Source organism: Protopterus annectens, chromosome 1.part1 (assembly GCF_019279795.1).
Source record: "Protopterus annectens isolate FY-2018-M chromosome 1.part1, PAN1.0, whole genome shotgun sequence".
NCBI lineage: Eukaryota > Metazoa > Chordata > Ceratodontiformes > Protopteridae > Protopterus > Protopterus annectens.
Window position 1 is genome coordinate 1,826,063,009 of NC_056726.1, and position 21,047 is coordinate 1,826,084,055.

General features: G+C 37.9%; 1 protein-coding gene across 1 annotated transcript in view; it reads right to left on the reverse strand.

Moving 5' to 3' along the window:
- CSF3R (colony stimulating factor 3 receptor) overlaps positions 1 to 21,047 on the reverse strand; it is a 556,874-nt gene that overhangs the window by 431,333 nt on the left and 104,494 nt on the right. Inside the window, exon 4 of the mRNA XM_044089705.1 lies at positions 16,585 to 16,711. Within this exon, the coding sequence (XP_043945640.1) occupies positions 16,585 to 16,711 (127 nt within the window). The remainder of the gene's footprint in view (positions 1 to 16,584; positions 16,712 to 21,047) is intronic.

A 21,047-nucleotide genomic window follows, 5' to 3' on the forward strand; every position in this document is an offset into this window, starting at 1 on the left:
TCTGAATTTAAAACTGAACGTTTTTTCTTTTCTCAGAGGCTTTTAGCTTTGGGGGAACGGAGTCCAAAAAGATAATATTCATATTAGGTATGACATTGAAATACTACACATGTACATTTGAAGAGCAGATTTAGTTTCAGTTTCAACAATTTTAGTATAAGTTTTACTACTTGCTGCAATACTTACAACCACAGTTTTTATGAAAAAGAAAAAAAGTTTGTTTTTGTTTAATATAGCATTTTTCTACTTTCTTAACCTTGTTAGACACTCATCTAATATTTGCTGTGACACTAGCAGAAATGCAGCTTGAGTGTTATAAATACATTTTATATTAAACTACCAGTTTCTGTGCCATGATAAACCATTACTCGCACTGTGTAATGTTGGATTGTCTCACTGTATGACTGTAATCCCAAACTCCATCTAAGAAACTTTCTGTTTCACTACTGTAGCCACTTTAAGGAATTAGGAACTGTAACAAATGTGAATTTTCTACCAAATAAAAAAGATGTCACCTTTAGGATAGCCTACAGTATACCAAAATGTAGAATCTTTTGGATGCTCTGTACTCTTCCAAAATATTCCTTCTCCACAGCTGTATATACTTCTTCCCTTGGGTGGAGTTTACAACTAATGTATAATATGAGGCATTTTTCTCCTTTAGGAAAAATCTGGCTGAGTAGAGTTTATTAAATCCCCCAAAGATGTAGATATCCTACAGGAGGATCTAGATCAAACAAATGGTTGGTGCCAGAACCATGGCCTAAAACTAAATGCAAAACAATGCATTAGCATACCCCTGTAAATTACAACATCAACAGCACCCCTAAGAGAAGACTCAGAGTGAGAGATCTAGGTAGACAGATAAATGATAGCCTGAAATTTTACCACCTTGTGTCCGGAGTGGTGAGGAAGTCCTATGTGGCAAAACTTATAAGTAAAGATATGGCATCAAGATCCAAGGAAATTATAATCCCACTGTTACTCAGCCTTCATTAAAAGAATAATCTAGTACAGTGCTCAGTTTGGGATGTACTTGACTAGGCACTTAAAGTTGTTGGAGTGACCTCAGAGGTTCATCACAAAGAAAATATAGAGTGTAAACAACATGTCCTATGTGGATAGACTAAAAGCCCTATCCCTTTATTCTGTCTCCTACCGACTTGTAAATGGGGACCTTTGCCTGACCTACAAGGTACTTGCAAATCCATGCTTGATGGAACTGCTGGACATTTTTCATAGATTCATAGATTCATAGATTCTTACTAAGCTAGTTGCCCTTGCGAGCCATTTTAAGCTTAGCCAATTATTCCTTGTGAGACTCAAACCCTGCACCTTGTGTTTGTAAGGCAAACACCTTAACCATTAGGCCACCCTGCAAGACAAACAGCATGAGGGACCTCTGACACAGGGATATAAACTTAGTCAGCAACTCAAACAAAACATGCTTGAGAGACAGATATGTATCTCAGAGGTTACCCCTTCTTTGGAACAGGCTTTCTATTCACATTAACCAGAACCCTTCCCTGGCCCCCTTCAAGGGTAATTTGGATTAATGGATGGGGAATCATAAATTCACACCTCACAGTCTTTAGTCTTGTAATCTCCTATTAGCCTATGAACCTATGTTCTTGGGTTGAAGTATCTTCCTGTGCTATAATCTCCCACTTGTAATTATGATTAGCTAGTACTGGGGATCCAACCAAGGCCTCCTTGGGTTTCTGGAAAACCTGGTCACAAAATGGTGTCCAAATAATTTTATATTGCCTATTTTTTGGGTAAGGTTATTTAGAGGAATTTCTGTGGCACTGTAATTTGAAACAGGCTTCCTGCAATACACTACAGTCCCAAAGAAAGCCCTCACATGCTTTTAGTAACAGAGATATGCCAGGTCTGAATGGCCTCTATTTTGTCAGCCTCTGGACAAATTTGCATTCTCCTACCCAATGGCCATGATATGTTACTTTTGCCATTTTTACCTGATACTGGCTTACCGTAATAGTCAACCAGATGTTTCTTAATTTGCTCAACACCTCTCTGATATGTTGCATATGTTTTATATAGTACCTAAAATTGCAGTGCTGACTATATAAGCAAGAACACAGCTTCCATTTCCTACTGGGATGCAGTCAGCAAGCCACTAGGAAGTTGTTGGAGCATTCCTCATCTCAAATGGCATTTTTGGTGAATTCACGCAACTCAAATGGTATAACAAATGCCAAATTCCACTTTGTGGATGTCGAGAGTATCTGCCAATTAGCTTTAGTGAGGCCAATAGTTATCGGGTACTTAGCCCCGTCAGTGGTCCTGGTCAGTAGGTAAATGTCTGTGTCTGGTTACTGCTTAGTTTTTTATAGTCACAAATATTGGTATTTCCATTGTTTTAGTACCAACACCACCAATGAAAACCAGGGACAGTCGGGTTCCTGGTTTTCCCCCAGTTTCAGCATCTTCTGCAGTTTCTCCCCTATAGTTTGCTCAACTTGCTCAGACACAATATAAGGAGGCTATTTGATTGGCCAGTAGTTACTAGGGTCCACATTGTACTAGTTAGGTACACCTTGGCTTAATAATGAAAGTGTCCCAAATTCTTGCAGTACTGCTTGCCTTTCCTGAATTTGCAGAGACTGTGCTGCTGCTGTGACAATTCTACTTCATTCATTAAGGCATCCGTCTATGCCTCACTGAGGAGACCGAGCAACAGACCCCTTCTCATTTCTCCTATAACCTACTACTGCACATGTTAAGTTCTAATGTTGGTAGCTCCTCCTTAGGCTTCACTAGATTAACATGATACAGTTTATGTTTCTGCCTCCTGTTTGCCAGTTCCACCATGTAACTGACATCACACACCTTCCTCATAGCACTGAAATTACCTTTCCATGCTGTCTGCAGGCAGTTTATTCTATAAAATATGTATCAAGAACTTTTGTTTGAATGTATACTCTCAGTGGTTCTACAAATTGTAAAATTGCACAATACAGACTTTACTATCCCTGACCTGGTCTTTACTAACATAGCCCTTACCTGCACTTTGCCCTGCATCTCCATATCACCAAATGAGACCTCAAAACAAAATTAGACCATCTTTGGGGACTTTTCCAAGGCAAACCTACTTCAGCTTGCAGAAGATCTGTGCAAAATTCCCAGCAACCCCTTTCAAATGGACACCACTGAGAAGGCTACTGCGTTCACCACTGACTTTTACCAGCACTTGAACTGTTGCCTAGAAAAGTCAGTATTTATCCACCATAAATATAATTGCAACTTCAGGAATAAACCTCTCTGGTGGAATTTCCTTTTAATAAACTGTACAATAAAAAACAAGGACAAAAATCAAAAGTTGCAAGAAATGCCCATTTCCCTATTTGAAGACTACACTGAAACATACTGGCAAGAAAGATAAAAACACTAGCAGAGTCTGAACTTAAGGTTACTACAGATTCCAAACGAACCAACAAATCTTTCTTCAATTATGTCAGAAAATCATGAAATAATTCCCAACACCACACCGAGCTCATCCATAATAATATTATTCATTCCAAACCGAAGGATACAGCTAATATATTAGCTGGCAGATTTAGTGCTAAGTTTACCTATACTATCCCTCAGAACTTTTTCAGCTTGTGTTCACCTAGGAACAAGTCTTAGAATGACTATCAATGGCTACAAATAATACTTGCACAGCACCAAACAACATACCAGGCAGCACTGTCATCAGTGCCACGTATGCACTATCTGAGCCTCTAATTAAACTGTTCTATCTCAGCCTATCTACAAAACATGTTCCTGATGCCTGGAGAATAGCCAATGTGACTCTTTTACACAGGGGTAACCCCACTACAGACCATGGTAATTATGGCCCTATCAGTCTTACCAGCTGTATATAAAAGTCCATGGAGCATATCACAACAGAACTCATTTATGCAGGCATATGCAAATTAACTGATCTAGATCCCAGTCAGTCTTGTTTTGTGAATGTCAGGGCCTGTCGTCTAAAGCTAGTAAGATTTTTTAAAAAGGTTATAGGGGCTGTGGATAATGATCATTTTGTGCACACCAATTTTCTTGACCTGGCCATTGCTTTTGATACTATCTCTCATGCTGGTAGTACTGAAAAATTAGAGAAGCTTAATGTAAACCCCTACATTGTCTTCTGGATTGCAAATTGGCTATCCAATAGATCCAAAGTTGTAAAGGTTGCTAGTTCCTCTCTGAATGTAGATTTGTAACTAGAAGGGTGCCATAGGAATCAGTTTTAGATTATCTCCTGTTTGGCATTTATTTTGCAGGCATCCAAGCCAATATTCCTCTAGTGTGTTTGACCAAGTTTGCTGATGACTGCAAATGGATTCCCTTCTGAAGCCCAAAGCCTCAAAACTTTGAACGTCAAAAGGCTGAGACCAGAAGAATGAAGTTTTGAAACTTCAAATGTTCTGAATGGAGATTGCCGTGCAGTGTGGAACAGTATATTTACCACTTTCCTCACTGTAGTGCGATCTGGGAGCTGGTATATTTATTTAGTACGGTGTGTGCTCACATGGGGGGAGCAGGGGGGGGGGGCAATGTAAAAAAAAATGTTGTTGTTTTTATTTTTTCAATTTAGTTTTCAAAGTTTCAAAACTTGTCTTCTGGTCTCGGCATTTTGAAGTTCAAAGTTTTGAAACTTCAAGCTTTAGAAATATATCCCTGCAAACTTGGTACTGTTATCCACTCATGCACTGCCACAAAGAAGCTTAAGCAAGGATTGGAATATACACATGCATGAGGTATCAAAAACAGTCTCAAGCTAAATGAAAAAACTGCAGCATAGAAGCATTTGGCAGAAAAGTTGCTCCTACTCATATGCATTAAATGGTACTGGTCTTCAGTGAGATACTATCATAAGAGACATAGATACTTATGGAAATAACTCTCTCTCTCTCTCTCCTTCACTCTCTCTCATTTTATCATTACGTTTCCAGCACAGTCAGAAAATCTTTCTATCTGGCTCAGTTAATTTCCAAGGGAACTTCTTTAAGATCCAAAGAAGTAATCCTATCACTGTACTGTTCCCTTATTGGATTCATCATTGAATACGGTTCCCCCTTTGGTATGTACAAATCCAAGCATATTGCTCAATCAGAATGACTGTTGGAGCAGAGGAGCAAGGAGCTGCTAACAAGCCATTTTCTGTGGTCCAGGGTTTGACTCTCAGCCTCCATTGCCTAACTGTGTGATTCTGAGCAAGTTGCTTAACCAGACAGTGCTCCTGGGCTGAGTCTGTAAAAGATCAGTGGAGATTGGTGATATATCTCAGTAAACAAATGCAAAGAAAGAAAGAAAGAAACCGGACAGGCCCCAGAGATTTCTAACTGACAGAATTATAGGTCTTACGTCCTTCAACTACTCTGAAAGGCTAGCATGACTCTTATTATACTCAGTAGCCTACAGGTTGCAGCAAGGTGACCTATGTCTCACTTTTCAAACCATGAAAGACCCAATTCAATCTGATCTCATATTTCTTCACAAAACCAGTAGCTCTACAATCTCCCACACTAAGGACCGAAATCTGCACCAACAAATAAACAGAACTCACTGCAGAGATAGGCTTGTAACTCAATGTATTCATAGCCTGTGGAATAGGTTACTACAAAAGGTCAACGAAAGTACTACTTTGGCTACCCTTAAGGCTAGCCTTTACAACTGGATAGGTAGGCGCAAGTTTACACTTGGGTTATCATGTGTGGCCATGCCTAATTTTTGAGGTGAGCACTATTAACTGTTTGAAAAAGGTGGCATGAACTTTTATATTTACCTGCTTAAAGGTATATATGTCTAGACATCTTATGACCCCTGTGATCATTTACCTAGTATGTTCCTCAGTCTCTTCCTCTTCTGTCACATCAGACCTTTTGCACCTATTGAACTTGTACTAGGTGCTCTTTGCCAATCTCATGAGCCCGCTAAGCTTAGTTCTAATATTTAGTATATATTCCAAAACATACTTCTTGCGGGAGTCATATGCACCCTTCTACTCATCATAAATTATGTCTAGAGGCCTCCTAACTCTGTTAAAATAAAGTAGCTCAAATGGCTAAAAACTATGGAATATTGAGGTACACCTCTTTATTCAAGTGCGAGATGGAATAGGTATTAGTTCCACTCCCACTTAAAGTGGTTTCCAAATGCTTTCAGCATGGTCTTAAGTGTAGAGTTAAACCACTATAGCAAACCCTTTGTTTGAGGATGGTAGGGTGTTTTTACCTGCTTTATCCACTGGTGATTCCTCAAATAAGTTAGCAAGTTGATATAGCTATACCCCTCTTTCAGTCATTATTTGTTGGCCAGTATCTGTCATTATTTCACAACCTGGCCTTATTAGTAGCTCAACAGGTAGCACACTCAACAGGAAGACAGGCTGTGGGTTCAGTTCCCACTCCAAATGACTGGATTGCTGACACTGCAGTGCAGCATTATAAGGTTGCAGCATTCCTGCGGGTGCCATCTTTTGAGGTCCTATCTGCTTGGCTTAGGGTTAGTTCAGGTGGATGTAAAGGATCCCACAGTACCTACTGAAAAGAGAAGGGGAAGTTTCATAATTCCCTGGCCAAATTTCCCTTAGCAGTCTAAATAAAAAGATGCCTCTAGCATACTGAGACTAACCTGGTCAAGAATGGATAAATAAATTAAATATTTTGTAGAAAACCTTCTTGCTGAAAATGTCTAGCAGGGCACTTGCTACCTTTTCTCACTTAATAGAAAACAAGTCCACCACTTCAGGGTACCTAGTACCATAGTCTACAACCAACAAGCAATACTTTTTGCCTGCAATGTTTTGGTTATAAAGAGGATACACTATACATGGCTACCTTTGGAATGGTTTCTCAATAGAAAGCCATGGCATCGAAGCAGACTTCATCTTTGCCTTCTGTCTTGCAAAATTGTTTGATGTTGTTTACATGTCTTGCAACAACCTCTTACATTTTTTGAATTAACTGGCTAATACACTTTGCATAATTGTCATGTCCATATGCTTTATGCTGAAATGGTCTGAAAAAAATATCATGGGCTATGACCACACGTGCATGACGACAAGACCTTAGGGCTACCACCTGATGTATTTCTTCTCCTTCTAATTTTCTTTCAGGAGTCAGTTCTCTGTACAGTAACCCTGTGGCCAAAGGTACAATCTCCATTTGTTCTTTATAGTCAGCAACATTATTGGCTCCTTCCCTCAAGTTGTGTAAGGTGTGATCTGAGAGCTGTGCCTGTCTCAGCATTCTTTATTTCTGATCCTTTCGAGAGCCACTTCCCATTAAAGTCTGGTATTTTTCAAAAACTGTGTCTCCGATTCAGGTTTACTGCTTTTAATAATTTCTTCTCCTGAAATACCTCCTTCCAGAGGAAGTCCTCTATCTTTTGACAGCTATGGCTCAGGCTGAGGCTTCCTGTTAATATTTATTTGCCTGCAGTAACCACGGCAGCAGCAGCAGCATTTCTGCCTTTTAACTTCTGCATTTGAATGTATCCATGCCTGGCTGCATGTAGCTGCATGTGCACAAAGTACTGTGTCATCAAAGTCATCACCTTTTAGAACATTTGCTAGGATAGCATCAAATTATTATCTGCCTCTATCCCTCATTCCCAAACCAAATGAATCTTTGCCAATGGCACTTGAAGAAGTCTCTCTCCTTTAGCCCTATGTGGAGCAGAGAGCCCAGGCAAAAAATGTTACTCTCTAATAACTGTAGTATTAACTATAGTGCTATGATATGTAATACCCCTCTTAGAAATGGTTTCCTTAGCCCTTCTTATGGTGGCTACAGGACCCACTGATAATTTGAGCAGTTGCAGTTTTTATTTTTTGCTTCAAGATGAACCATGACTACAATGGTGCTACCTTGGTTATCTCCCTCATGTATATTTTTGTTGCCCATACTGTCTCTGTGGATATTTACACTGTACATGCTCCACTTGGTTATACAGAAAACATTTAACTGTAAGACCTTGGCATGCACTAAAACAATTGGTTTCTTCATTTGTATGAACACCTGATTTGAAGGCTGAGACTACCACTCATGGTTTCTCTTATATTTTATTTATTTATTTTATTTAGCATTTGTTTACTGGAAAAGTCAGACCTGGAATGAAGCCAATTTTCAGCAAAGGCCCAGGGAGAAATGCTCCAGATGCATGTCTTTGTAATGTGGGAGGAAACCGGAGCATCCAGAGGAAAACAAACATGGACTCAAGGAGGACATGCAGACTCTGGACAGACAGCACCCCAGCCGAGAATCGAACTGGAGAACCTCTGTAAGGCAACAATGCAACCGCTGCACCACTTTGCTTTCCTTTACATTATACATTATACCCATGTGTAGTGCTGAATAAACTCCTCTTGTACAGCTATACAAAGGTCTCCCAACATTTCAAAAGTAGTAACTTGATGTTCACTTATCCAACTATTGATGTAAGTGTTTATTTCTGTAATGAAATTGTTAACAGTATCTTCTGGATTTCTTTTATAGTCTTTGAACATTTTCTTATAAACTTCAACGGTAAGTTTAAAACATTCAGGCAAAATATTTTTGATCAAAACAAAACACTGGCAGTTATGGAAAGCAACTCGGCCCAGGTGATAAAATCCAAATCTTTAATAACCGCACAACTGTAAAAATATAAACTTAGAAATAAGCACTTTCATTCAGATAATACAGAACTTCATCAGACATTCTTTACAACTGCTCCCAAAACTTTTATATCATCCAGTTAGATTCTGATTGGTTCCTGGACCCCCCCCCACCCCGACTCAATAAGAGCAAAGATATACGTCTTTTAAAACACTTATTAGTGAAGTTAAATATACAGCTTAAATATACAATCTCCCTTAAGACATTATTAAAACATTTAAAAATAATTAAATTCCTCTTCATATATAACCTTCATCAATACATATGAAACAAGCATACTCAATTTCAATAAACATATGATCAAACAGTGTTCATTTATACTTGGCCAGGTGTCGGCATTTAATGTCAGTTGCCATATTAATTATTTTCTCTCAAGGTGTAAGGCCTACGGTCCACCTCTTTTACTTTCCTGGATTCTATCTATAATCATATATTTAAACTGGTGGTCATAATTCTCCTGAATGTGTCTTGCCAAGGCATTATTTAAATTCTGTTTCTTTATACTCTACTCATGTTCATAAATTCTCTGGTTAAACTTTCTTTCTGTTTTACCCACATAAAAACATGGGCAGAAACTACAAATTGCCATATATACTACTCCTTTGGTGATACAACTGTACCTACTTCTCAATTTATAGTCCTTACCTCTGATATTAAAACTACTACCAATGTATCTTTTGGAACAAAAGCGCTTATTTCTAAATTTATATTTTTACAGTTGTGCAGTTATTAAAGATTTTGGATTTTATTATCCGGACCGAGTTACTTTACTTTACTACCATTTTTTTTACTTTGGTTTGATGTGTTTTCCTTTTGTGTGTTCTGTTTTTAAAATATTTCTGATACTATTATAATCACAGCAATCTGTTTCACTTGTCTTACTTAATGCACACATTGCCTTACCCAGGAGCAGAAGAGGAAGAACCCTGCTCATTAGTTTTTTGCTCATTGCAGACATGTTCAATTGCTTGACTAAAGCTATCAAAGCCATCTTCCTTTTATTCTGAGCAAATAATTTAGTACTGACCTTGACATCTAAAGCTCACATTTCATCCCTTTTACTTATAAGCATTGACATCAGTCTGCATCCTCACAGCTTTTGATCTGTTCACCTTTGTTATTTTTTTCTCCTATCATTTTTTCATAAGCAAAATATTTTGTCTTAACTAAATTGCATACTTCACAGTCTAGGCCTGATCAATGCTTGCTATCAGCTAATAATTTACTCTTCCTGTTCAATGGAATATTTCTTAAAGCAATTTTTTCTACAAAGAAAATTACTAATGAATCATATTTGTTTGTAAAATTTCAATACACATAGTATGTTTGTACTTATGTTCTTAGTTCATGTAGTAATGTAGATATCTGTTACTATAGTAATGTAGATTGTTTCTTTCTTTGTTTTCTGTTCTGTATTGTTTATGTGTGAAGCTTTTCTCTGAACTGAAAACAGGCCACCAGCCCAGTTGGACACTACCCGGTAAACAAATGTAAATAAATAAATGGGCCAATATCTCCCTTCAATGCTAACAAGGCTTCTCTCTTTCTTTTGTTTCATGCTGACATTTAGTTTCCTCTTCAGCAGCATTGACCCCCTCCTCTCTCTTTTCACTTTTTTCTCTTTGAACCTCAAGCTAGTTTATTCTCTCATAGGTTCATAGGTAGGTAGGTACTAGGCTATCAGCCCTAAGGCCTATATAAGCCTAGCCATAAAGATTCCCTGGCTTTCGTCACCCACAGAATTTATTTTCCTGTGCTCCTGGGATCTAGATGATTCTAGTATAGAAAAAGGTGGGAAACAAGCAAACAGATATTATTTTTATTTTTTTTTTTAAGTTTAATTTTTACTTCTAGTTTACTCAGTTCAGTCTTCATTTAAGGTCACCGGGTGAAATAGTTGCCTTCCTTAAATGCTCTGAATTTAACAGTCACTACCAGGCTGTCAGCTGTATCAGTGAGCATTGCACCCAAGTTGGCTATCAAGTCATCCTTAGTCATGCTAACATACACAATTCCCTTTGATTTTCACTTTTTGGACAAATGTGATAGTGGCATTTTGTCATACTCTGCAGAACTCATTCTTGGGTGTTTTCTAATTACTCAGTCAAAAATAAAATAACTGTTCTGCAAGGTATACTACTGTACATTTACTGTATGACTGCAAGGATACCCACACTTTCTTGTGACAGTTCTGCTCTGCAAGCTATACAGGTTCAGTTCACAATATATCTACCCACTGCAAACAAATTATATCAATGGACAGGGGCTAGTGTCTGACAATCTTACCAATTTATATGTGATGCTACAGACTTTATATCTGTATCTCTGACACCAACTAATATATGAAAAAGAGATTTAGCTTAAGGTCACTTGGTAAATGCACATTTCTGTCTCTTGTAACAGCACCTGCTATACTCAAATATGCATTACATTATACAGCTACATATCAGAGTTTTAATTAGTCTGCTAAAGGATTCCAGCCACCTCAAGGTGAGACCAGTTCCTTCAAATGCAACATTGTCAATGATAAACATAACACGACAAAGATTATTTTATACACAGGGGAGGGAGGAAACACAGGAAACATTACCAATATTCGGGGTCTCTTACAAATGGTCATGGAAAAATAAATGTGTCTAATGATAATAATATTTTGAACTTATCTGATTATATACCTTCACCTATACAACTGTCTGTATTGAATAAAGGGTTGTCTTTTGTACCCGGTTTTATTATTTCAGAAGATAACATGGCTCAAGATGTTTTTTCATTCTGCAGGTTGCTCAATCTAAAATAGTTTTTTGGTGATACCAGCTTCTCTGAAAGTGATAGATTTGTTTATCACAAATCAACATTTAATCCACCTATGCACCCCCTTGTCCTTCAATTTCAGAGAAATATTCTCAAAGATCTCCATTTTTTTGGGCAGGATGTGCGATTTAAATCAAATAATATTTCCTTAGCAGAAAAACAGGCTGTCTCTGACTTACAAAACAATGAAGACATTGTTATAATTTCAGCTGAAAAAGGGGGTGCTGTGGTTATTCTAAATTGGTTGGATTATGACAGAGAAGCTATGAGACAGCTTTCTGATCCTAAATATTATTCACACATGACCATCAATCCTACACATAGGTTTAAAAAACGGATTGAAGAATTTGTACTCTGGGCCAAGGATGAATCTATTATCACTAAAGAAACCGCACAACAACTTATGGTACACGACCCCACCACACAATACATATACTTCTTGCCCAAAACACATAAAAGCTTGGTGAACCCTCCAGGGAGACCCATCGTTTCTGGTAAAGGGTATATTACAGAACCACTGTCTATGTTTTTGACTCTGCATTTGAAGCCCCTACTTAGTTTAATAAGATCACGTATACATGACACTACTATGTTCCTGAATATTGTATCAGACAGTCAGTTGGAGGATGATTGGGCCATGTGTACACTTGATGTATGCTCACTATATACTAACATCCCTCATAAGTCCGGGATTGAGGCCCTTTCCTTTTGGTTAGACAAGGCCGGTCTATATGAACCAACATTTAATTCCTTCTTGGTAGAACTAGCCAGGTTTGTTTTAACTAGCAATGTTTTCTTTTACAAAGAGAAATGTTATTGGCAAGTGAAAGGTACGGCCATGGAAGCATCTTTTGCTCCCATTTATGCAGATCTTTTTATGGCTTTTGTTGAACATCACCTTATATATGATTGTAACAATAACATCTTTTTAGATAACACTGATATCTGGCGACGCTACCTTGATGATTGTTGGATGATCTGGAGAGGGGACATCACAGGCCTGATGGATTTTGTATCATATCTTAATAGCAATCAATGGGGCATTGAGTTCACAGTTCATTATGATTATAACAACATTACATTTTTGGATGTTTCAATCACCAAACAGTCTGATAACACACTTTCTACAGAGGTTTTCAGGAAGCATCCTGAATTTAATACTATCTTACATGGTTCCAGTTTCCATCCACCTCATGTCATACGGAACATTCCAAAGTCACAGTTCATACGTATTAAACGGATTTGCTCCACAGATTCTGCTTTTCAACATCATAGGCAGGATCTTACTGAACGTTTCAGGTCAAGAGGCTATGGCATGGGTGATGTTATTACTGCTAGTAATACAACAAATTCTACACATAGACACAACTTTTTACAATACAAACAACATACTCGTAAGGACTGTACTAACATTAGGTTTACTACTACATATGCTCGGAACACCAATCAACTGATTGATAGTATTAATAGACACTGGAATATTCTAGCATATGACCCAGACATTTCCAATTTCATCCCAACGAAATGCCAATTTTCATATCGAAAAGGCAGGAACCTAGGCAGTTTTTTCAGTCATTTCAAACATGTCAATAGGACGACCAATTTACAATCCAAACAAACCACATTATCTGGAGAGCCACTAATTGGCTGTTACCCATGTGGACACTGCACCAATTGTGACAAAATCAACAAATCCAAACAATTTTCAACCAGAAACTGCTCACAGGTATATGACATTAAATTCTTTGCCAACTGCAGCAGTGATTGGATTGTTTATATGGCCAGCTGTCACTGTGGTGCTTTTTACATAGGACAAACCTCACAACCACTCAGAATTAGGATATCAGAACATTTGAGTAATATTCGTAACAAGAAAAATAGTAGTGCACTGTACAAACACTCTCTGGAACATCAGACTGCTAAATTGTTGACATTATCTTAGGAAACAGGACCAATAAAACAGGATGGCATTCTATCCTCAATACCAAGGAGAAAAAATGGATAATTAAACTAGGGGGATTATTCCCACCTGGTCTCAATGAGAATTTGTGACCCACCAATGGGAAGATAGTTGATATTATATAAGCTGTTCACATTTATGTCTGTATACACTGATGAAGGTTGTGTTTTCTCCACCGAAACCGGTCTGTGCATAAATGTGTAGGTTTATTAACCTCTAACAATAAACTGTATCTTCAGATCAACGTCTGCTGGCTCTGTTCATTTTTGCTATATTTTATACACAACCAAAGAGTATATTTTCCAGGTGGGGTTAATGATATCGCTTAAAGTGTCAACCTCCTTTCTTTGTGTTTATAGTAATGTTGCCACCAGATGGACAAGACTACCATATCAAAAACACCATTTCTGTTTTCTCTTAAAATAAGCCAGCAATTAAAGGACAACAACAGGATTCTGTTATTAAATGCTCAACTTTTCTGTCCTTTTTCTCCCCATTTACTCTTCCTGCTATGTCTAAACAACAATACAGCATTTAAATATTTCAAATCGATTGTTTCTCTCCACTAGAATAGTACCTTACTGTACTGAAGTGGTTTCACTTTTAAAAACTTTTATCCTGCCTGGAGAAGCTCACTGCAGTCTACAATTCTTGATGTCATCAAAACCAATGAATACAGATAGTTTTCTGGGCAATTCCCTCCCCAAACTGACATCACCATGACCGACCTAAGAAAACATTCATGCTGGGATGTCACAGCTTCATAGTCCATCCCCTACCCCTAAAGTAAGTACAGATTAGATCAAGGAAACAGTACGATTCAAGTCTCTTGCTGTGAGCTGTTAGTTACAGCAAGTAACAGCTTTAATTACTGTTAGCACTTTGACAGTTAGGGAATTTAGGTGTGAAGGGGTCTGGGAGACAAGGTTGCCAGACATCCCTATTTGAGCAGGATTGTTCTGGGATCAGCAGCCCAATCCCAAGTCCTGCACTGCAGGTTTAAATCCTGGCGAAACAGCCTCTGTTTTTTTTTTTATTGGCCCTTATACCGGCTTACAGGCCAATCAAAAATCACTAAACATGTAGCTACTTGTGTTTAATGCGGAACATCAGGCAGTTCTGTATTAAACACAAGTAGCTCCGTTTTGCGATTTTTAGATTGGCTCGTATACCAGCATACAGGCCAATCCAAAATTGCTAAACATGGAGCTACTTGTGTTTAATGCGTAACTGCCTGATGTTTCACATTAAACACAAGTAAGCTCCATGTTTAAAAACAGACCTTTTTTTTTTTTTTTTTTTGATCTTCACTTAGAGTGAAAGACCTTTTTAATCTGGCAACCCTGGTGGGAGATGAGTCAAAGCAGTACAATTCAGGCTTCAGAAAAGACTGCAATTTAGCCATTCTAAAAATAAGCAACAGTAAAAAGCATTTTGAAAGTCTGTTCTGTGGCATTTGCACTGTCTGTGTTTTAAGTAGTCACTGAATGGCACAAAATGTTACTTAAAATTGACTGAAAGACAGCAGTGTATGCATGTAAAATCAATGCAGTGACTGGAACTTTAGGACGAAAGAGGCCTGTGTGACCTAATTTTTTACAAGCATTGCACTGTGGGATACCTACAGGCAGACTTAAAATCAGAATTACTTCAATATAACAGACCCCATATGGTCAGACTTAGAAATTACTTATAAAAATATTTAAAAGCTTATAAATAGTCCCAGAGTGGTGCTAAAATGTAGGAAACACCAAACCATGATAAAATAAACATATTTTTTGAGCCTGTGGTGCAGTTCCCCTTTAAATATTTGCTTGATAGCAAACAGTATCTCTTCAAAATGTAAAAGCAAATAGATATTAGTAAACTATTTGAACGTCCAAACCCTCAAGTTAATAACAAATAAATCACAAGCTACAGTCATTATACATTGAATAAATGGTTTACTATAAAAATTTCGAACCAAACTCCGTCGACTGCACTTTGTTCGAACACGGAAATTCAAACATGGCAATGTCAAACATCAGTCCCCTATCTTGACCCATGTTAAAACCCGTTCCTAGTTTGGCTTTTGATGTTTGACATTGCCGTTTTCGAATTTCTGTGTTCGAACAAAATGCAGTCGACAGAGTTCGGTTCAAAATTTTGATAGTAAACCGAATAAACATCTATTTACTTGAAATAAAAAAATAAACAATACATTTTACATTTGTTAAAGCTAAATATACAAACCATTTTAAACTCATACAAAGAAAATACAAAATAACTGTATTTAAACAGATGCATAAAGAAACAGCTTATTTGAAGCTATCACTAGTATTAGCTACAGAAAATCTTAACAGATAAATTGAATATGGGATATCTCTGGTTTTGAGGTCCAAACACAGACTGAACTCAATTTCAAGAATGCAGTCTACTGTGCAGTAGTAAGGCAAGCTTTTAGCTTGAGGTTTCATCTGTCGACTTAACTGTACAAAGTAATCTTTCTTTTTATTTAAAAAAATGGATGGTCCCTTTCATATTTTTTATCTCTAGTTAAGAGAGAAGTTGAGTTCAGCAAGTCAGTGTCCAAATAATGTATCTTGACATTTCAAATGTTTGGATATTTGAAGAGCGAATTAGTTTCACTTTCAAAAGTTCTGATACATGTTTTCTACATGCTGCACGATCTACAGCAACAAAATATTTTGTGATATAAAAATAATTATATTTGTTCTAGTTTAATCCAGCCTCTTCACACAGCTGATTTGGATTTGTGATGGTAAGTTTGACAAATCTGCATTTTTAAGTCCAGTCATGACTAACTAATTGGATGATGGGGTAAGTGATTGTATAAGTCATACTTTATGAGCAAAAGCTGACTAAAGAACCAATCGTGGCAGGTGTGGTGGCTGGTCAAAAGCCTCACTCTCTTGTCAGAAAAGATATCTCCTAATGGTAGGTTTTGTACTGTATATCTAGGGAAGGTAATGTTTTAATATGAAAGCTATTGTATGTATTCTTGTTTCACCTAATTTAGAATCTCTGTTATTGTTAATTACAGCTATCACAAAGCATTTCCTGAATCAAAAGATTAGTTTAGGTTTAATTATATGATAAAGACAAGTGACATACAAGAAAGGCATTTCCTGAATAATTTACCTGGCCCTCTGTAGTTTGTAGGTAGTAGGAAGGTAAGTGTTATTTCCTGGAGTCCATTTGCAAGTCATTGTTATCAATGATGAGACATTTGTTATGCAAACTAAATCAGTGGGCTTTGAAGGTGGATCTGAAAGATGCGAAAGAAAAACAGAATTATAATGAATTCATTTTCTTACTGCTTTTTCATTTGTATGCCTAACATACAACAGTAAGCAAGCTAAACTTATTGAAAAGTTTTCAACTGACTTGCTGGGCCTATGGTCTGGCTTTCTGGCATTGATACCACTGAGTATAATGGATGACAGATCTAGGTTACCACAAGGTCATAAATAAATGTATTTGGCAACTTTACTTTTTGCTTTATATTTGTTATTAATGTACTGTAAAATAATTCTAACACACAAAAGTAAATAAAAAAAATACAAGAGTATCTTTAGAAATGGTCTAAACAGAAACAAAACCGACATGCAGCAACTGCTTCTGTAGCTTTATGTCAAACAGTTATCACAGAGGATTCAATCTACGAGATGTAAATTTACTTCCTGTGATTGATTCCCTCAGCCTTTATTTGCCTACTGTGTGATTTTTATTAAGTGGCTTAAGCAGGCTACTGGAAATTTGGGCTAGGCTCTTCATGGTCTATTAGACTGCATGTCTAGTAACTACCTATACACCAAGGGGCTTCTGAATATATCTGATTATGAAAAAGGGCTATGTTACAAAATACTTGATCCTGTACACACATTCAGCCGTAAGCCTAATTCATTTTGATCAAGATTTAAACATTAATTTTTTACCTTAAGTTTTTTTTTTTTTTTTTTTTTGCTATTTATAGTTATACCTATTTTGAATGCAACTTTCCAAAAATGATAGCCACGAGAACCTAGATTTCTGGCTTTAAAGGAATTGTAAAATGTACAAAAAGTTCATATCTGTGTTGTTTATGTCCATAGTTTAAAATGTATTACAAGTTCACCAAATATGAAGTTATACCTAGTTTTTTCAGGATAATACCAACAATAACTTGACAAAGAAAATTAACTGATTAAGTCTATTTGAATATACAGCTCAGCAGGCTTCTGCCTGGTGCCCTGCAGAGCTCTACAGCAGCAGAGAGACAAAAGAGAGACTTTGGAGTGATTACGTATAATTTTTCTGCATTTTCTTGCTGCCTTTAGCCAATTCTACCTAAAATGTTGGTTTTTAGAGTTTCTGTGAATTAATAAGCTTGTTTCAGCTACATGTACTTATTTCCTGCATTTTAACAAAGTAATTTTTATGTTTAAATTACCTGTTTAACTGTTGTAGGCTACACACTCAAGTGTGATAGCCATTTCTGAGCATTTCAATTGTTTTTTTGATTGTATCTGCTCTATTTTCTAAAAAAAACAAAAAAAAAAAAATGTTTTCCCACATTTCTAAGCTAGTATAGTCCAGTTTATAGGTTAGTGCTGAATTCAGGGCTGTGTTACAAGTTTCTGTGTTTGCCCATACCTTAATTGGATAGAAGTAAGTTTATCTGTTCACCTGTGAGAGAGGGGAGCTTTGACAACCTATCTGTCCCTGGAGGAGTGGTTTCAGCCCAGAAATTAGTAGTTTATTGGCCATTTTGGGCTAATTTCTATCTCTTTCATTTCTCTGCTATAAAACCCGCACTTGCAAGGTTTTTACGCTTATATACAGCTCAGCAATTTCCTGCCTGGTGCCCTGCAGAGTTCTACAGCAGCAGAAAGACAAAAAAGAGACTTTTGAGTGATTAAGTATAATTTTTCTGCATTTTCTTGCTGTCTTTAGCTAATTCCGCCTAAAACGCTGATTTTTAGAGTTTCTGTGATTTAATAAGCTTGTTTCAGCCACATATTGTACTTATTTTACTGCCTGCACTTTAACAAAGTCATTTTTGTGTTTAAATTACCTGTTTAACTGTTGTAGGCAACACACTCATGTGTGATAGCCATTTCTGTGCATTTAAAGTGTTTTTTTGATTGTATCTGCTTTGTTTTCTAGAAATTAGTACTTTATTGGCAATTTTGGGCTAATTTCTATCTCTTTCATTTCCCTGCTATAAAACCTACAATTGTGCGGTTTTGCATGCCGGGCAGCGCCGGTTAGTTGGGGTATAACTATTCCCGGCTTCACAAAGTCTACTCTTCAATTTTTCCCTTGGAACTAGACAAACCTTCAACTTAAGCACTCAAATCACTTCTCAGCCCGGCACTTGCATAAAACTCATAGCAAGCACTAATAAACCTTAGCACTAGCCCCCCCCCCTGTACTGTAGAGAAGGACAAGGCTCTCTATTTGACCTCACCAGCCAATCAGTAAAACCATTTCACTGTACCTATCCAGGCATGGCCAAAGGGCAGTTTCAGGTGTACTCTTCAGTCCAACTGGTGAATCTGGGCATATGTGCTCAGACAACCCTCTCCTCCTACCACCAAACACTAATATATGCGAGAGATGCAATTATACAGCCAAACTGGAGGCTAGGCTCTCTCAACCCAAGACTGGACTAGGTAGTCAAGAGGAGAAGGGAATTACTTGCATCACGCCACCAGTCTCACATAGACCTATGAAACCAGCACCGGCAAAAATCACATATAACTACACGAAAACATACTCGAAGGCTCTAAATAAAAATCTGCAAATGCAACAGAGACCTCCAAAGCAGACATCCAAGCAAAGTCCACCACCCAACACAAAACATGAAACACATACTTCACAAAACTAGTGTGCCATGCAATCAACGCCCTTAAGGCAAAATAACATACCCAACACACTAGTAATAAATGACTCTATAGTCAGGCACACTTACGTCCCACACACTAGTTTGAACAAGAAGATTACTGTTAACTGCCTGTCGGGTTCCAGGATCTGCCACATACCACAAGCACTCAGGTCACTACAGAACAAGTACAAATATGACTCTGTCGTTGTTTGTGTGAATGACCTGAGCCGTACCTCCCTGGACTACATGAAAAGAGACATGGAGGAGCTCTCTGATCACATAGCCCAGGCCAGTATGACCCTGACCCTGAGTAGCATTCTGCCCTCACCCAGAACGATGCCACGGCATAAAGAAAAAAAATCTCAATTTCAACAATTGGCTAAGCTTCTGGTGTCATTCAAAGGGGATCCAGTGTCTGTCAGCCTGGGATGATATGCTTGACAAGCCACGCTGCTTTGCTAGAGATGGCTTGCACCTGTCACCCTTAGGCTATCGAATACTGGCCCAAACTCTTGCTGCCCCCATAGTGCCTTTTTTAGGCAAGGCTCAAAAAACAAACCCACCGCCATAAATAGCATAAGTAACAAAAAACTGAGATTAATGCTACTCAATGCCAGAAGTCTAAACCTCAAAATGCACACACTTGAGGCACTCCTCAGTATGGAGAAAATCAATATATGTGCAGTAACAGAAACCTGGTTTAAGGCACCAGAGAGCACCCCAGCACTACCAGGCTACAGCTCATAACATACATTTTGGACACAAAACCCAGACCGGAATACAAAGATCGGGGGCGTATCCATATTCATCAAGGATACCCACACCTCCAGGGTAGTCACACAGGATGATGTCTCAACAATCATCCACGTACAACTAACTATGGGCAAAACTGCAATTCAAATTGTAGCTTGCTACAGATCACCCACCATGTCCCAGGACCCTCATTCCACATTTCTGGAAACACTGGAAAACATAAAGGTCCTACCAAACACCCTGATATTGGGTGATTTCAATTACCCAAACATTAACTGGGAGAACTACTCAAGTACTAACTTCCTTGCCCAACATTTCCTTTAATTTATAAACTCTAACACCCTGGATCAACTGGTCAACACCACCACCAAAGGTGACAACATATTGGACCTGGTCATCACTAACATGGGAAACCGGTGGTCCACACCAGAGGTCAACCCCTCGCTGGTTAGATCTGACCATAAACTAATCACTCTGGATAGCCACATTCTACCCCCACCCCCGGTCAAAGAAAGCACCATGAAAAACTTTTCAAAAGCAAACTTCACATTACTTAAGACCAAGGTGGAAAGGTTCAAAACCCCCATGATAAAGGATAACGCTGTCCAAGCTTTAAAATCCTTTACAAATGCACTCTACGGGCACCTACATGAATGCATGGATCATGCTATCCCAAGCAAAACCAAGACTCACTCCTCCAAGAAAAGGAAACCAGTCTGGCAGACCCCTGCCATAAACAAGCTATACAATAGAAGGAGAAAACTAGTACAGAAAAGAGTAAAATTCCAAGAAGGGAAGACATCCCTGATCAGTATCAGCAAAAAACTACGATCCCTCATAAAATCATCCAAGGCTAGCTTTGAAAGAAAAATTGCCAAGGACTTCAAAGATAACCACAAGCCATTCTTTAGCTATGTCAAGAATCTAAGTGGCAATTTTCAGATCTGCTCGGAGTTAGTGCAGAATGGCAGAAAATACACTG